This window comes from Lipophrys pholis, assembly GCF_963383615.2.
Source record: "Lipophrys pholis genome assembly, chromosome: 3".
In the NCBI taxonomy this organism is placed as follows: domain Eukaryota; kingdom Metazoa; phylum Chordata; class Actinopteri; order Blenniiformes; family Blenniidae; genus Lipophrys; species Lipophrys pholis.
This window is the reverse complement of record NC_137627.1, coordinates 32765443-32782656: the sequence shown is the minus strand read 5'-3', so window position 1 is coordinate 32782656 and position 17214 is coordinate 32765443. Positions and strand designations below refer to the sequence as shown.

At 40.7% G+C, this 17214-nt stretch overlaps 2 protein-coding genes across 2 annotated transcripts; one reads left to right on the top strand and one right to left on the bottom strand.

Annotated features, from left to right (window-relative positions):
• The first annotated feature begins 924 nt into the window (after positions 1 to 924).
• Positions 925 to 9716, top strand: vps26b (VPS26, retromer complex component B). Its single transcript, XM_080459123.1, has 6 exons — positions 925 to 1766; positions 2640 to 2796; positions 2966 to 3130; positions 4757 to 4932; positions 5031 to 5173; positions 7908 to 9716. Exons 1-6 carry the CDS (start codon positions 1544 to 1546, stop codon positions 8043 to 8045), a joined length of 1002 nt encoding a protein of 333 aa, XP_080315249.1. The 5' UTR covers positions 925 to 1543; the 3' UTR covers positions 8046 to 9716.
• Positions 9717 to 10954: 1238 nt separating this feature from the next.
• Positions 10955 to 16995, bottom strand: thyn1 (thymocyte nuclear protein 1). Its single transcript, XM_080460488.1, has 8 exons — positions 16871 to 16995; positions 14706 to 14762; positions 14490 to 14632; positions 14346 to 14414; positions 14168 to 14260; positions 13181 to 13276; positions 12949 to 13099; positions 10955 to 12849 (listed from the first exon to the last, which is right to left on the bottom strand). Exons 2-8 carry the CDS (start codon positions 14752 to 14754, stop codon positions 12803 to 12805), a joined length of 648 nt encoding a protein of 215 aa, XP_080316614.1. The 5' UTR covers positions 14755 to 14762; positions 16871 to 16995; the 3' UTR covers positions 10955 to 12802.
• Between the last annotated feature and the right edge of the window lie 219 nt (positions 16996 to 17214).

The window sequence follows — 17214 nt, the reverse complement described above, 5'->3', positions numbered from 1 at the left end:
TGACAAAAATATAACACAAATGAAAACCACAAAATAACCAGAAAGAAATTCCAAAACAGAAGTGCAGTGAAAAGGGGAAAAGATCCATATGCTATGTGGATATATGTTTTCAATGTTTCCTTGCTCCAACACACCTGGATTTAATGAATGTATCATGATGAAGCTCTGCAGAATGAGTCAATCATTACTATCACGTGTGTTGAAGTGATGAAACATGGAAACTGTGAAGCAATGCAGCTCTGGAGGACCAGGGTTGCCCAAACCTGTTATCTGGATGTTAGCTGAAGTTACTTAGTACTTACTTAGTTAGTTACGTTAGTGGGAGGGAGATGGTCAACAATCCGGATACTAACCTTCTGTGTGGAGTTTGCATGTGTGTGGGTTTCCCAAGTTCATCCTCCCACAGTACAAAAAACAGATATGTCAGGTGATTGTCTGTCTCTGTGAGTTTGTCCTATGATGGACTGGAGACCTGTGTAACCTGCCCTCACACATAGTAAACTGGGATCAGCCCCCAGCGCCCCGCTACACTGAAAAGGACATAGAAGACGGATGGATGGATGGATGGATGAATGGATGGATGGATGCAAAATATGTGAAAAAGAATGAAACGTACAAGGCATCCAATCACTATAGAGAGAATATTTATCTATGTACACATGTACTAAACGTTTTTAAAACAATAAACAAATAATAAACAATATACGTATTGGAATTTAGTGTAGAAAGTAAAGGAATAAATGAATAACAATAGTAACTTAATAAGTATTAATAATTAATAAGAAAGGAAGTTTGTGGTTACATTTAAGGTTAAAAATTAATATTTTAGTGGGAAACAATAGTACCTTTTCCCGTAACGAAATGTTTAGTTTCGTTTTACTTCCGGTCGTTTATCAAACCCAGAAGAAGTGACCCCAGGACCGCAGTACCTTCAAAGTAGGAGACCAGACAACTCAGAGAGTGCTGGACAGAGACGGCTCGTCTTTGTTTTATTGTGAAAATCTCCACCCGGAAGTAGACGGAATAACGTCGTAAGCTAACGTTCCATCCTGACGCTTTGACAACATTTAAAACGTTTTCCTCCCAGAAAGATAACAAACATGTGATATTTTCCTCTTCGTCCAGCACTGTGTCCGCCGCAGACTCTTTAGTTACCGCTGCAGTTTGTTTATTTATTACATTAAGTTGACTCGAGGAGGAAAAAGCCTCGTCTGAATCGTATTATTATTGTTATTATTGTTATTATTGTTATTATTATTATCGAGCGTTTGCAGCTGAACTGTGTTCTTGCTAGTTTTCTCTGCACGGACAATGTAGCTGAGCTGGAGTTTATTCACACACATCTTTACTCTTTTTAATGTCTGAGCTGCGATATTTCTCCTCCGTTTGAAGACCGAGCTTCACACACCCCGCCAGGCCTTCATGTTTGTTTGTTTTCTCTGAAGCGTTAGCTGCATTTTATTTTTTGTTTGTTTGTTTGTTATACTTTAGTTTTAAGGTTTACAGTGAGTATAGAGGGAACCGCGCACGTCTCGTTATAATAATGAGTTTCTTCAGTTTTGGACAAAGTGCAGAAATCGACGTTGTGTTAAATGACGCCGAGACGAGGAAAAAGGCTGAACACAAGACGGAGGATGGAAAGAAAGATAAGTACTTTCTGTTTTACGATGGAGAGACTGTCAGTGGGAAGGTGAATGTCACTCTGAAGACCCCTGGAAAGAGGCTGGAGCACCAGGGCATCAAGATCGAGTTTGTCGGCCAAATAGGTGGGTATAATAATAAAATGTAATCTGGGGTGGAGACTGCTGCTGCTGCTTTGCCCTGTGTACTGGATTGCAAGAAATAATGTTGTTTTTAATACATTCTCCAGTAAAAGCACTCGAACCTTTCAACCTTCCTACTTAGATCTACCCAAAAGAAGGCGTTGATACTGGATATCAACTCAAGACTCAAGGCTACTTTAAACACCTGTGGATTTACAATCAGAATAAACAATTTTTAAAAATGATTCATTCATTTCAGGCATCTGGCATTTCAAACATTATGTGCAATCACTATCCAAAAATATATACACCATTTGATGATAATGAATAAATTATGGCTTATGAAAATACATAATCTATGTTTAAGTATACACACACATACTTATCAACACACACACACACACACACACCTCATACATCTAAATGCCATACCTGAAAAGGGGTAAGAAGTAAACCTACTAAGTCCTACCCCTTCTCCAATATTCAAGAGTTATATTTTATGATTATCTTTCTGTATTAAGAATAGTTAGTATAATATATGTAAATGTAACAGTAAGAATGTTATCTATGTAATGTAGAGGACGTTTATACACACACACACACGCACACACGCTCAGCAGGCATGCCTGTGTCACTGTGGATGAAAACCTCTCCCTTGCTCACTAAAACCACTGGCTACATAAATATATGTGTGTGGATATTTAATTCACACTTATTTAATGTTCCAGCCATATTTATATATTATTCTCAGTCTGAGTCAACTTGCTCCTGGTTAACAGACAATTTAACTGAGGGGTTATTAACTACCCCAAAAACATAAAACACACACAATTGTCTTTAGACCTTTTCTGTGTGTTCACCCTCTTCCCCCTCTAGAGCTGTATTACGACAGAGGAAACCACCATGAATTTGTTTCCCTGGTGAAAGATCTTGCGCGACCTGGTGAAATAACTCAATCGCAGACCTTCGACTTTGAGTTCACTCACGTTGAGAAACCGTACGAGTCCTACACAGGCCAGAATGTCAAGCTAAGGTATGTTTGATCACTCACTCTGCAGAATGATTTACTCTGAGTGTCACTCTGTAACCAGCCTGGTGACATATCAACTCAGTGTTTCTGCACTTCATGTTTTTCTGCACATGTAGATGATGAAGTTGGAGATAATCATGTGATTTTTTAAATCTCCCTCTTCCCTTTTCAGATATTTTCTCCGTGCCACGGTGATCAGAAGACTAAATGACATCAGTAAAGAAATGGACATTGTGGTCCACACACTCAGCACCTACCCTGAACTCAACTCCTCCATCAAGATGGAAGTGGGGATAGAGGACTGTCTTCATATCGAGTTTGAATACAACAAATCCAAGTAAGACCAGGAAGGATGCACAAACCAGTTGTGTTTGTCTCCTTTTTTCCCTTGTAAATTGATCAAATAGACTCCAAAATGTTCGATAACTGAGGGACGTGGACGTCAAATATCACAGAAGATTTAAGAATATTCACATTAATATGGTATATTAGTTTTTCTGCGTGTGTGTGTGTGTCTGTGTGTGTCTGTGTGTGTGTGTGAATCTTGTCCAGGGTTGTAGTTTGTCTTGACACTGTGACCCAGACTTGGATTAAGCAGCATAGAAATTGGATGAATACACACATGAATATGCTTTCAAACAAATGCAGCTCTTAAGAAATGTTCCAATTCTACAGAAGAATATCAGGGCCACTGAAGAGAAAATTAATTTGGAGGTTACAAAAAGGAAAAGAAAAACAAAAATTCTCGTGCACTTCGAGAAAAAACTCGAAAATCAATGTTGAGTATTTTAAAATTATTTTCAAATACAAACTGGAAACTTCTGTCTCCTCTGGTCCAAACCTCATCATTTGCCCATGGATGCCAAAATAATCACATTAAATCACATATATCTGACTATATGTGGTTGCTTACTGATTATGGACGTCTGATTTTACTCTGGATTTCCTTGTTTAACAATAAAACCTTTTCTAAGCACCCCGGGATCAGTGCCTTTGTCCCTCGGTCTCCGTCAGTGAGGAGCGACGGAGAGCTGCAGGCTGCACCGTCTCTTCAAAGTCCTAAAGCTGATGATGACTGCACTGTGTTCATGAGCTGAAGCTTATTCTGAAGTCTAGTTTCACCACTTCATTAAACTGCCTGCAATGCATTTTGGAGAAGCAGTGACATGCACTGGCATGTGGATGGACGAGAGGAGACGGACATTTCCAGTTTGTTTTAAAAAAAAACAAAAACGTGTTTTTTGTTTTTCTTCTTGAAAAAAAAATCTGGGCTTTGATTTTCACATTTTTTCTCAAAGTTTTCTCGAGGATTTCTTTTTTTTTTTTTTTAACCTCTGAATACATTTTTTTCTTCAGTGGCCCTAATACTCAATTCTATAGTACAATTCTATAAACAGATTTTTAATGGCACCTGAAATGTAAAATCAATATTGCAGATTATTGGAACAGATGGTCGTATCAGATTCAGCCTCCATGAAAAAATAGATTAATAACAGTTTTTTCCCCTTGTCAAGTTCGACAGCTTGGGCAAACAATATGATGTTATTGAGAGCCTTCTGGAGTAAGAACAGTTTTTGCTCTTTCAACAGGAAGAGACCTGGAGTCTCCTCCTGTTGCTGCCTTTATTAGACGTTGGCATGGCTGCCGTACACAACAGTTTTAATTTAATACTCATTAAATCCACCGTTTGTCTAAATGAATCTATCTATACGTCCAGCCTGTTATTTAAATTTATATTTAAATAATAGTTTGTTTAATAACATAGTTTTCTGTTCTTGTTCTAACACTTCAGATTAAAAAGAATATATGTGTGTATATATATATATATATATATATCAGCAGAAAATCTATATTAAAAAGATGGCTTTAATAATCAAGTTGATTATTAGAGAAAATGGCTACGAGACGTTGTTGAACTGCAGCTCTCTGTTTTATTCATGCTTGTGTTATTCTTTGTTGACAGATACCATCTGAAAGATGTCATTGTGGGAAAAATCTATTTCCTGCTGGTGAGGATTAAGATTAAGCACATGGAGATCGACATCATCAAGCGCGAGACAACGGGCACCGGCCCGAGTGTTTATCATGAAAATGACACTATCGCCAAGTACGAGATCATGGACGGCGCGCCGGTCAGGGGTGAATACCCGTCCACACAAAACAAATTCTTATTGTGTAAAGATGCACGCCGTCCATCACGCCGTCCATCGTGCCTAACAGTGAGTGTCATATTCCAGGGGAGTCCATTCCTATCAGATTATTCCTGGCCGGATATGACCTGACGCCCACCATGCGCGACATCAACAAGAAGTTCTCTGTGCGTTACTACCTGAACCTGGTGCTGATCGACGAGGAGGAGAGACGTTACTTCAAACAGCAGGTGGGCTTCGTCCAGCGCCATCATATCATGGTAGTTAACATATCAGGCACCTTTGTTTTGTTTTGTTTTGTTAAATATAAACATGATTCTCGTCTTAAAAGGTGAACATACCTGCTTCAATTTAAATTTTAAAGAAATCTGTCTTTCGAGGTGCATCATCAGCTCTCAACGTCTTTTTTATTTTTTTGCTTTGCAACACACAGGACAAAAGACAGAAACAAACAATGTGATACCCAGACAGCGTACACCCGGAATGATATTTACTAATACTTACAGTACAGTAAAGTAAGTGTGTGTGTGTGTGTGTGTGTGTGTGTGTGTGTGTGTGGGTGGGTGGGTGGGTGGGTGGGTGGGTGGGTGGGTGGGTGGGTGGGTGGGTGGGTGGGTGCGTGCGTGCGTGCGTGCGTGCGTGGTAGGAGGAGAGGGATGGAGGACGAAAATATGATATAGTAATGAAATAACAATAATGGTGGTAGTAATAATAATAATAATATAATAGTATTGATAATAAAGGAGAGAAAGTAAAAATAAAAATAGATTAAGTAAAAATAAAAAAAAGAACAATAATTTCATTCAGTTTGAAGCGTTGGTGCATAAAAGAGGCCGAGGGACCCAACCCAGCCGACACGAGGGGGCCACGGTAGCCCCCTCCTCCCCAGCCCCCTTTCACTTCTTTTCATATGACCTTTTTTTTCTTTACCCTCCTTTTGATTTTCCCTGTCCGGGTCTCCTTTCAGCCTCTGAGCCACCGCCAGACCATTTTAGGAGACGATCAACCCAGAGCTGTTAGAATCCCATGTGGAGGGCAGCTTCCAGAACCTAATGGGAGGCAGCCTCCCCTCCAGCTTTATGGTTGACCCAGACAGCGGAGGTCCATAACTACACATTCTGGATGTGAGGGGGCCCAAAAGAAAGCTCTCAACTTCTGTGCGCATCTACAGTAAAAATATGGAAAACCGTTGGATTGGGAGACATTCTATAAATATGCTCATGAGCTCTTAAAGAGTAATGTGTACTTTAACATGTGGCTGCAGATCTTAATGGATTAGGGGAAAGAGTCGGATTCAGTGATGCATTTCCTGATTTTATCAGGCTGATCCGCAGCAGTAAGCTTTCCTGCAGCTGCACTCACTGTACCGCTGTTTCTGTGGATGGATACCAAGGAAGGTTCGATTAGTTATATCCTCCCTCAACCGATACGCCAATGGAGTCAGTGCACCTCTCAAATACACCACTGAGATAACTCAAATATTTATATATAGTTACATATACATCCCAAGACACCATCCATCCACAATCGGAACTCTAGTTACGATTCCAGCTGACAGTTGTTGAAGGAACGATACATCCTGGAACGATGCAAACACTTATTTAGGGGCCGTCCACATCAGAACGCCGTTTCACCTAAACACACCGTTTTTGACTGATCATCCACACGGGGCAGCGTTTTAGGAGCCCGAAAACACTTTTTTTTTGTTGTTGTTGTTGTTTTTTAACACGACTCCCAGAATAGGGAGTCTACCTCAAAATTTCTATGTGCTCCGTGTCTTCTTCTGCATTTCGGGTGTATTTCACGAGTCACAGTGCCCCTAAAGGCCTGGCATGTGTACTGCATGCCCTGTGTTCACAGTGACGTGTGGACAGATTTTTTATTTTTTATTTTTGAGAACGCCAGGGAGAAAAAAGATTGTTTTAGCTCGTGTGTTCGCCTTCTTAAGAGTCCCCATTTCGACTCAAATGCATGTTTTTAGAGTGTGGGAAGAGACTGGAGCACTGAGAGGAGATGCACAGGGAGAACATGGAAAGACGTACAGAATTGAGCCGAGATGTATGTTTATTGTGTGTGTAAGTCAGCTTGTGAAATCCCCCCATTTGATATCGTACAGCGCCTCCATCCCTTCTTGTTGGGATTAAATCATGTGGCTATGAATATTCACGTGAGCTTGTGGTGCTTCTTTAATTGAGCAAGACAAAACCTAATGTCAGTATAATGCCGAGCCAATATTCCCCTCACTGTTATGTAGAATCAGCATTAACACCCATTGAAAACAAGTGTCTGGTGCTATGTATTAAGTTATATATGTGTATACGTACTATATTAGAGGAAATACAAATGTTCTTAGTACAAATGATCTTTTGCATTTATCATACATAATCTCAACCTTTTTGGATTTTCAGATGTGATGCCAGCTTTACTGTTACTGCCACATGTGAAAAATAGGAAATGAAGTGAAAAAATTAATAAATAATAATAATCATCCTTGTTGTTCCATATAAAGAAACTTTGTGAGAGAAATGAGAATCCGTCACAAAGGGTTTGACAAAAGAAATATAAGCAAACCTCTCATGGAAAGAAAGCTAATGCTGATTTATCGGAGTGTGTAGAAACACACACACACACACACACACACACACACAGAAAAAGATGATTACTCCGTTTTAGATGATCACTTCAGTTTTGGCACATTAATAATCATTATCACTCTGTGGATGCTCAGCTCCTATTTAATATTGAGAAGAATTGATATTGACATTTATGGACAAACTTTCAAAGCTTATCTCAAATGTTTTTCTGTTTTCTTTCTTCCTATAATTCTTTTTTTCACTTATTCCAAGGTTGGTAATATAATCTGTTAGAAAACATTCTGTAGCTGTTGTTTGTTGTTCTTACAACGTGTAAAAATGACAAACAATAAAACCTGAACCTGTGGTTGCTTGTGTTCCTCCGCTGCAGGAAATCACTCTGTGGAGGAAAGGCGACGTGGTGAGGAAGAGCATGTCGCACCAGGCCGCCATCGCCTCCCAGAGGTTCGAGGGCTCGGCTGCTTCGGAGAGCGCGCTGGAACAGGCCGCCAAGGAGGAGAGCGGCTAGACGCCGCCTCCAAGCCCTCCGCTTCCAAGACTCGTCCGCGCCGGAGCGGTGGGTGTTCCCGTCCGGTCGCTCCAACACCGTGTTGTAGCCGCCGCCGCCGGTGAACGGAGGAAGGAGGGAGACTTGACGCACGCTGACACTGTGTGTGAACCACAAGACGTTTGCATGAGGCATTCCGAGTGGCTTCATGCTGCTGGTCTTCTCCTTCCTCATTCTCACATTTCGTTCTTCTTTACGGGAATCAAAACTAATCACCTGCTGCCATGTCCGCTCAGTAAAATCATGTAAAACTCTTGGATTTTTTTTTTCTTTTTTTCTTTTTTAAACTTTAGTTTGTTACTCTAACTCGACTGATTTCTAATCTCTTTTAAGTTTTGCTAATGAATTTCCACAAGGTGTATCTCTGACATTCCACATTTAACAAACGCATTCCTAACATTGGTATGAAGTCAAGAAATAACTTTAAAGATAACTTTGCACTGCTTTATGTCGCTGAACTTTTTTTTTTCCTCCCCCATGTGTGTGCGTGTGTGCGTGCGTGCGTGTGTTTGCACAACAAAAGAAAAGTGGGGGAAGTGGAAACTGGAATCTCTCGCTCGTACTCGGGCGAGGGGGCTAAAGTATTAACCCACATGTTTGTTTTTTTTGGAAGTGTGTAAATAAGCAGTTGAAGCTGATCTCCTGTTGGGCTCGTGTCTATTGGTTGTCCAGTTACACCTATGCTTTACCTCAACATTCCAGTGGTGTTAGGAAAGGCTGTCACAGTGTCTGTATTACGGTCCGATAGAACCAAGTCTTCTGTATTCTTTTCATTAGAGACTTCAAAGTTGTGCCTACGTGTATCAAGCAAATGAAATCCTCCTGCCTCTAACATAATTTTAGTATTTTAACCAGACAAAGAGTTACAGTAGAACTATCTATCTTTTGCAAATTGCTAATAATTAATCTTTGTCCCCAAAAATGTCAAATAAATTGATGCCAAATGGAAAAAAGCTTGAATGTGATTGTGTTGGAAAAATAAATGTAATGTGTGAATATGAAAGTGATGGAGAGATGGAGGCAAATGATCCACAACATTCTATTATACTGGCTCCAGAAGAGTCCTTTTTTTCTTTTTTTTTCTCAAGACATCAGCTGATCCCTGCCTGCTGTATTACTGCTGGTCAGGTTGAGTGTTCACAGCAGTGGAAGGAGAGCTGTCGTTCGCTCCTGACGAGCACTAAACACTCACTGTCGTTCCATCTGTGCAGCCTCAGGCTGGAGATATGACTGGATATTACTTCATTTAAAGAGGCTTTTTCACTTGAGACACATGGACGGTCAAGGAAATCAACACAAGATCAAACCAACACGTCTGTTTCTGTCTGAAAATGTTTTATTTTCTTTAGTTTGCCAGACTAAATGTAAAAATGAAGTGTTGCATTTAAATTTTTTCCCATCATCACAGCAGATCATCTTCCAGTGCCTTCTGTCTCGTGTGCCCTCGTTTCCTCTTCTCCGATGAATGAATCCAGATGATATTAATGTGAAGTACCAGCATGCCGTATTTGCAGCATCACTTGAACACGTTCCAGCTTTAAAAAGCCGACCTCCACAAATCCACTGAAGTATGTAAAAGTCTCTGTAAAAGTTTATGTCCAGCACTTAAAAATCCTCTTGTGCAGTGGCTCGATATCTTGCTCAACTTGTGCTTCTATTCTGGATTCAGGCCCGTTTTAGTGTGGAGCAAGCTTCATTCTTCTGCAGGTTTCTGCAGTCGGCCTGTCCAGGTTGTAACCCGCCGTCCTCTCACTGCCAGCTTGGATCGACTCCAGCTCATCATAACGTAGACAAAGTGTTTATGGGAGATGGATGGATGTCACTTTTAATATTACAGACTAGAGGTTCAAAAAAAAAGAAAGGGGGGGGGGGGTTATAATGTCACAGTTTCCCACTTTCTTTCCCACCTAACTGCCTCAAATATGAATTTTTTCAAGTCAAGCAAATGGTGATCCTCCATATCTATTGAAGTCCCTTCAGCATGTGAGCTGACCAGCAGGAGTCCATATACAGTCTGTGTGAGGACACAAACTGAAGGTCTTTACAGATCAAATATAGTTGGTCAGCCGGGCGGCAGCTAATCTCTACCATAATGCAGCTTTATGACTGAGTGTGTTGTTTTGGGCTGTGATGTGATTTTATCAGCAGATATCAGTAACACTGTTACACGCACTGCGACAAATTTATTATGTCAGACGTCTTTTTATGTTTCTGTTCACCTCATCACCAACGGGCAGCGAGCGACGACCTTATTATGGGGATTTATGGAGCGCAGAGTGTGAAGGTGTTTAAATCTGAGAGTAGAAGTTGGAAACGGGCGTCTGACACTGAAACATGGACTCGCTGCGCAACTTATTTAAAAACTAAATCAGGCAAATACCTTCACCAACGCCACATTTGTTAAAGGAACCGAGTTAGCATCACCAGCATGTTAGCCGTTAGCCTATCGGTTCTAACTGTGTAGGTCAGGTCGCTACATCACTGAAACACTGAGCAGGGAGCGTCTCCATGGCAACAGACGCTGGTTTCATTTGATGACACTTTTTGGCAGTTTTGGGGGATTTATTCAGAACCGGTAATCCATTAACGTCCCAAAATATAATCAATTGGTCCTTGGTTGATGACAAATCATCCCTGCAATTTGGGTTAATAGTTTTTATGAAAAGTTGGCAAAATACATACATACAAACCAATAAATAAATAAATACACACAGACAAAAACATAACCATCTCCCAATGTTCGTTGGTGAAGGTAAAAAAAAAAAGGCTCAAAGCCACAGTGAGGTCATAGTTCAGCTTTAACCAACGTGACAGCGAGGACATAAAATGCATTTTGAGATTAAAAACCAAGAGAAGTTCATTTCTTTCTCAGCTGATCCAATGTCATTAATGATTTGAAAGTTTATTTTGGACATGTGGTAACAACAACAAAAATTTTAATAAAAACACAAACAAATGTAACAGACATAACAGAGAAAAGCAAGCACAGGATAAGTAACAAACTAGAACAGGCACTCGGTAGAGCGCATCCCACACACACACACACACACACACACACACACACACACACACACACACACACACACACACACACACACACACACACACACACACACACACACACATTTTGATAAAGTTTTATTCCAACAAAACTGAGTAAAAGAATTTACATAAAGTTTAATACGACTGTCAATAGGTATAGTATGAGATGTCTGGTGTGTGTGTGTGTGTGTGTGCACATGAACTACCAACTGTTTCATCATGACCACATAAAATTACTCCATTAATATATTTATTAATTTGCCTTACCATGTCTGTCTGTGTTAATCAGCATAATATACAAAGTATTTTTAAAGTGTGAAAGTCCTTCCACAGTAGAAATAAAAGCTCCGGGGGCACACAGAAGACCCATCCAAGTCGGCTGCCGCGCGACGTCATGGGCATGATGACATCATAGAAGCAGAGATTTCAACTCTTCAGGTTCCTCTCATGTGGAACGAGCTCCCAGCTTCATTTAAGGAGGCTGACACAGTCGGTACTTTTAGGGTTTGGCTCAAGACATTTCTGTTCAAAAAAGCTTCCAGTTAGAGCTGGTTCAGGCCACCGTGGACCATAATTGGATTTGTCTTGTTTGTCCGTCCTTTTATTCTCTCCTTCTATCCTCCATCCCCAACCAGAAAAGCAGAGTCTCCACCTCTGACCAAAAAACAGGAGCTTTTCCTTGCAGTCGCTTATGCTTGATCATGTAGAATTGCAGATTTTTCTCTGTAAAAGTGTCCTGAAATGACTTTGTTGTATTTGGCACTATAAATAAAGTTGAATTGTATTGGCTGTAATTCTGTTTGAATGACAATATGTCTCACTTTGCTCAATTTAGAATTTTGTTTTGGTCACTTTCCATGTTTTCTTTTGTCATTTTGCACGTTTTTTCCCCCTCATTCTGTGTGATCTTTTTTTGCCCATTTTGCATTTTTTTTGTTCATAGTGCATGGGTTTTTTCTCATTCTGAAAGTCTTTTTTCCCACTGAGCATTTTTTTTTTTAACTAATTTTGCATTTTTTGCTCATAATGTACATTTTTTTTGAGCATTTTGTTTCTCATTTTCCATGTTTATTTTGCTTATTTTCCTTTTTTGATACTTTACTGTGGCTCGGTATAGTGGCCGTCTTACAATGTGACTGTTGCAGGTTCGATTCTCTCGTCAGCGTTGCTTCCAAGTGTGTGTATGGGTGAATGTGATTAACAGTGTAAAGCAGCTTGGGGACTGTCATGTGAACCACATGTCAGAGTCAACTCAAGTTTTTCACTTCTTGATGTAACTTGAGTATTTTGGATCAAAGGATCTTTGCTCAGTGAGCCGGTGAAAGTAGGATTCAAACCAGCCAACTGAAATTAGGCAAATACTGCCACGATCTGATTTCATTTAATGCAGATTATTTATGGTTTTGTTTTCATATGTAGCTACTATATTTACCTCTTATAGAGATTGACGTCGGTTCAGCAGCAGACTGGACAAGATACATAAAATACTGGATGGAGTTAAAACACAAACATATCAGAATAAACTAATGTGTGTATTTAATGCATTCAGTTTGTGAATTCAACCCCAAAGCCAGAATAGTTTCACAAAAACACATTTCACATTAGAAACAGAACATTTGGAGAATTTCCACACAAATAACTGAAGCGATGATTTTACTGCATCATGACACAAATCCTCACAGCGGCTCTTTGTCCTCCAGACTCAGGATGAAGTCAAACTCCTCTGCAGAGAAAAGAGCAGAGTTCACAGCCTGCCCACGACTTCATTGATAGTTAAAAAAAAAAAAAAAGGAGAAGTGATATCACTCTGGTTGTTGTGTACCGGTGGTGAGAGGCTGGACGGAGAGCCGAGCCCTGGTGAAAAGGGCCATGTCCTTCAGAGGTCCTCCTTTAGCGCAGTGCTGAAGGTGGATGCTCTTAAGCTCCGACAGAGGAAGAAATCTCTTCGTCATCCTCTGATACTGAACGTCTACCTGCAAGAGACGGAAGCCGCCTTCATGCTCGGTGTATCTGTACTTGTATGAACTGAATGAGGACGCTCTCGTCGAGCTCACCATGCTCCACTTTGGGTTGTTGGGTTTGCTGCTGGCGTCATAATGGACGTCCTTCTTGTCGAATTGCGTGTGGTCCACGTAAGCTTCCTTAACAATCTGGAAGAGTTGAGACGGCGGAGAATCAAGTGATGTGTGCAGCAGACACTTCAGAAACTTCAGTTCTGCGGACTAAATGAGGCGCCGGTCCGAGAGCCTCGGAGGATTAACCACATTTAAATCACTAGAAATAATCTGAAAATACTGTATTACATTATTACACTGAAGAGCGCACACAGTTTATACTCTTTACCATAATATACCATCTAATACATGCATATTCATTTCACAGGAAGTATTTTTGCTGCTCAGTTCTGGGTCAAGTTTAACAGCGGATGTCTTTCCTGAGGCACTTATTGATTTACAAATAGTGCTTTACATTAAATTAGTATCCATAATTCTTATATATCCTGTAGTGGAGAAACTTGGTGACAATTGGCCCGTCTGTTGTGAGGATAACATGTTTAAACATCCCTGATCTGGAGCTTCACTTCAAGGACATGTGAAAGTACGTAATGCGATACAAATTTAACTTGCTTACCGTACTTTATTATCCTTCTGACATTATGTGGTTACCTATAACTTCTACAAGAGGCACTTTTTTCAGCTCTATCGCAAAGATTTGCATGTTCAAGACTTTAAAACAGGCGAAAAAGTTATTGTGTTAGTATATAATTCACCATCAACATTAAATATGGCCATTTCCTATGTTTAAGTGGTTCTGTGTGCAGTGATTGGTTCCTATCAATAAAACTGTCTGGAGTGGTTTTGAAGCTGCATCTCCGTCTGCCATCTTATTGATGATTGTCATTCTAACCTCCGTTTTAACTCCCTTCCTTGTATTATGTTCAAACCAATTTATAGTGTGTCTAATATGGAAGCGTGACCAGCTCCACCTCCTGTGTTTTCTTGGCGTACAGATACATGTATTGCAGCGGTGAGGTCAGTCACCTTCATGACTCCTGCGATGCCCGGCTCCTTGCAGTTGCTGTGGTAAAAGAAAGCCAGCTGCCCCTCCTTCATCTGCCTCATGAAATTGCGCGCCTGCATGCGCAGGAAACAAGGTTCAGTTTTCAGGGGAGTGTTTTAAGTATTCATGACAGTGGGTTCTTTTTGTTTTGTTTTTCACCTGGTAGTTGCGCACTCCGTCCCAGCAGCCCGTCTGCTCAGGCAGAACCTTCAGATCCTCGATGCCAAACTACATACAGGACGAACCAGACGCATCAGACAAGTCACAAATTTACAAAAGCTGAAAATGGCTGCTGCTGCGTACCTTCACATCGATGCCGTTTTCAAAGCGGCTCTCAGGTTCAGACTTCATCAGCCAGCGATCGTACTGTGGAGGATCTGCTGACCTCTCCTCAGCTTTTCTCTTTTTGCCAGCAACGGCGCCCGATTTCTGGTCCCCGTTGTCCCCTGAGTCAATGTGGTGCTCTTTATTAAATCCTGATAGATAACAGGTGTTTACTCTGTGTGACCTCTCTCTTACCTGAACTCCCAGCTTTACTCCCCACCCGGGCCCTTTTCTTTGGTGGCATCGCACAGTCTGGAAAGATAAATGACATCTCTGTACACTGGAACATCTTAGTTTGTGAGGTCATCTTTAGTCTGACAACCCTGTTCGATTTCCGTTTAACTGAATTATATGATTCAGGGCAGAGGCGTCACGCGTCGTCACCGCGTACGAGAGGAAAGGATAATCACACTGTCTCAGATGCGGCGTCGGGGAGGTCCGGGTGTTCGCACAGGGCTAAAAACAAACCAGGTCCACGACTCGGTATATTTTATATATATATGTCTCCACAAACACCCTGGTCATTCTACCATCAGCTGCTGAACAGTTCGGGTTGCCCCACATCCAGAGAAATGCCAGAGTTGTGCAGAGAGGATGAGGATGCTGCAGAGAGCTAAACTGAGGAAGCTCGTGCTGTAATGCCACCCTGTCTCGGCTCCCAACCATCAGGAATACATTACAAATGCTGTTACATTACATTACAAATTACGCATCACAACTAATTGACATGCTGAGTTGCAAACTTCACGAAATCCAGGTAATTCTTGATATTCGTATAAGATTCTTTTGGCAGCCAAAGACATGCTCCATGAATATCAAGAATGTCACTGACATGCCCATTTAATAAGCTTATTCAGAAGTGTTATGTCACACAAAGAATGCCAGGAATGTGCCAGGAATTATGGGAAAATGATATTCTTAACACATCGTACATATGTGTAAACCCTGCATAAGACATTCCAATGAATGGAAGGAGACTTTCTCAACCCAGGTTGAGGTTCACTGACCTACTAAAAACCCAATCATCCCTCTTTAAACATTTGTCCTCAGCAATATCACATAGATAATAGCAGTGTTCCTATCTTGTTGTGGGACAGACAATATTGTTTACTAACCTACCAACACATCTTTCGACTTCATGCTGAATGTTGTAAACAAGCTTGTTAACATCGAGTTGCCTCCATGACGTGGATATACATGGCAGCACTCCTGGTTCTTCCTGCAGCTGGCAGATAGTTGATATTACTCAAACTGTGTGTTTGGGGTCATTGTCCTTACTACTTATGACGGGATCTGCTTAGATTTTATTGCTGTAGAAATGCCAAAAATTGAGCAATGAGTGCACCCTTGTTCCAAGATCATTCCTACTTTACCCTGCAGTTTGTTCAAGCTCTTGGGCATTTGCAGAGTTCTTTCCCCTAATGGCAGATTTCAGCTCACCCCAAAGGTTTCCAGTCAGATTGAGAGAAGGACTGCTGGCCATTTTAAAAGTCCCTTTTCCCCTTTTCAACCATTTCTGCATGCTTTTGTATGTGGTTTTTATAACTGTGCGGTGCCAAAAAGCTCTATTTTTGTTTCAGTTGTTTACAGAACATTCCCTCAGAAGGACTGTCGTGTGTCCATGTATTCTTTGGTACAGATCAGTCGCTCCTTTATCGTTTCTACAGCAATGGTGTCTTCCTTAGCCTTTGCTAAGGAAGACACCATTGATTTAGTGTGCAGTGTATGGTACTGGCTGAAACCATGACTTCTGACTGTTCCAGGTTGGTGTGAAACAGGGATGACAAGGTCTTTGGAGATGCTCTGAGACCATCTGGAGGCTTTGTGTATGTTAATAATGCCTCTTTAGTCAGCTCCTTACTCTTCAGCATTGTGACAAAGGAAAAGGGAATAATAGGTGGCTTTTTAAGAATATTGCAGCTACTGGTTATTTCGTTTTCTTTTGACAGTTTGGAGAAGCTGAACTTACAATTGTTTGACACACTGGTGGTTCTATTCTAGATATCATAAACTGGCAGATAAAGTTCAGATAAGTATGCATGCCCAGATGAACAATTATATAATTTTATTTCCAATTTGCAATGTCGGTATTGAAGAGATGAGTCAGTTTACAGTCTTTCTTTCTCAACTGGATAAAACTATTCATGTATGTGGTTTTGATTTGACTACTATACATACAAGATTTTTATATTTGAGCTTTTCCTGTCCTGGAGAATAGATTCCTTTCGTGTAAACTTATTTTGATGGATCAGCGTGGTCGATATGAGCCAAAGCAACACATATAAAACCAAACGAACCCAGCCTTTCAGTCACACGTTAAAAAAAACAAGAAATAGTTTATAAATAACCATGAATCCTACCGCATGCGGAGCAGCGTCTCAGTCCACATGAACCCGCGTTAAAACCGAGACCACGTGATGACAACAAACTCGCCGGTGCGCTTGATTTATTCTCCTGCTCATGCCGTCAGACACAGCTACACTGCACCGCCCCGGGACCGTGATACGATGTGTAGTTTTCTTTTCATTTATGAGTCCTAGGAAAATCCCCCCCACCCCCTAAAAAAATCACAAATATTATTGCTAAAATAAAAGACTCGTGTAAGAGTACATAGAAGTCTCACAAATGAACATGCTATCACAAAAAGTATAAAAACAAATAATTACAAAACTAAATACATATGCTAAAAAAAACCACTGTCGGA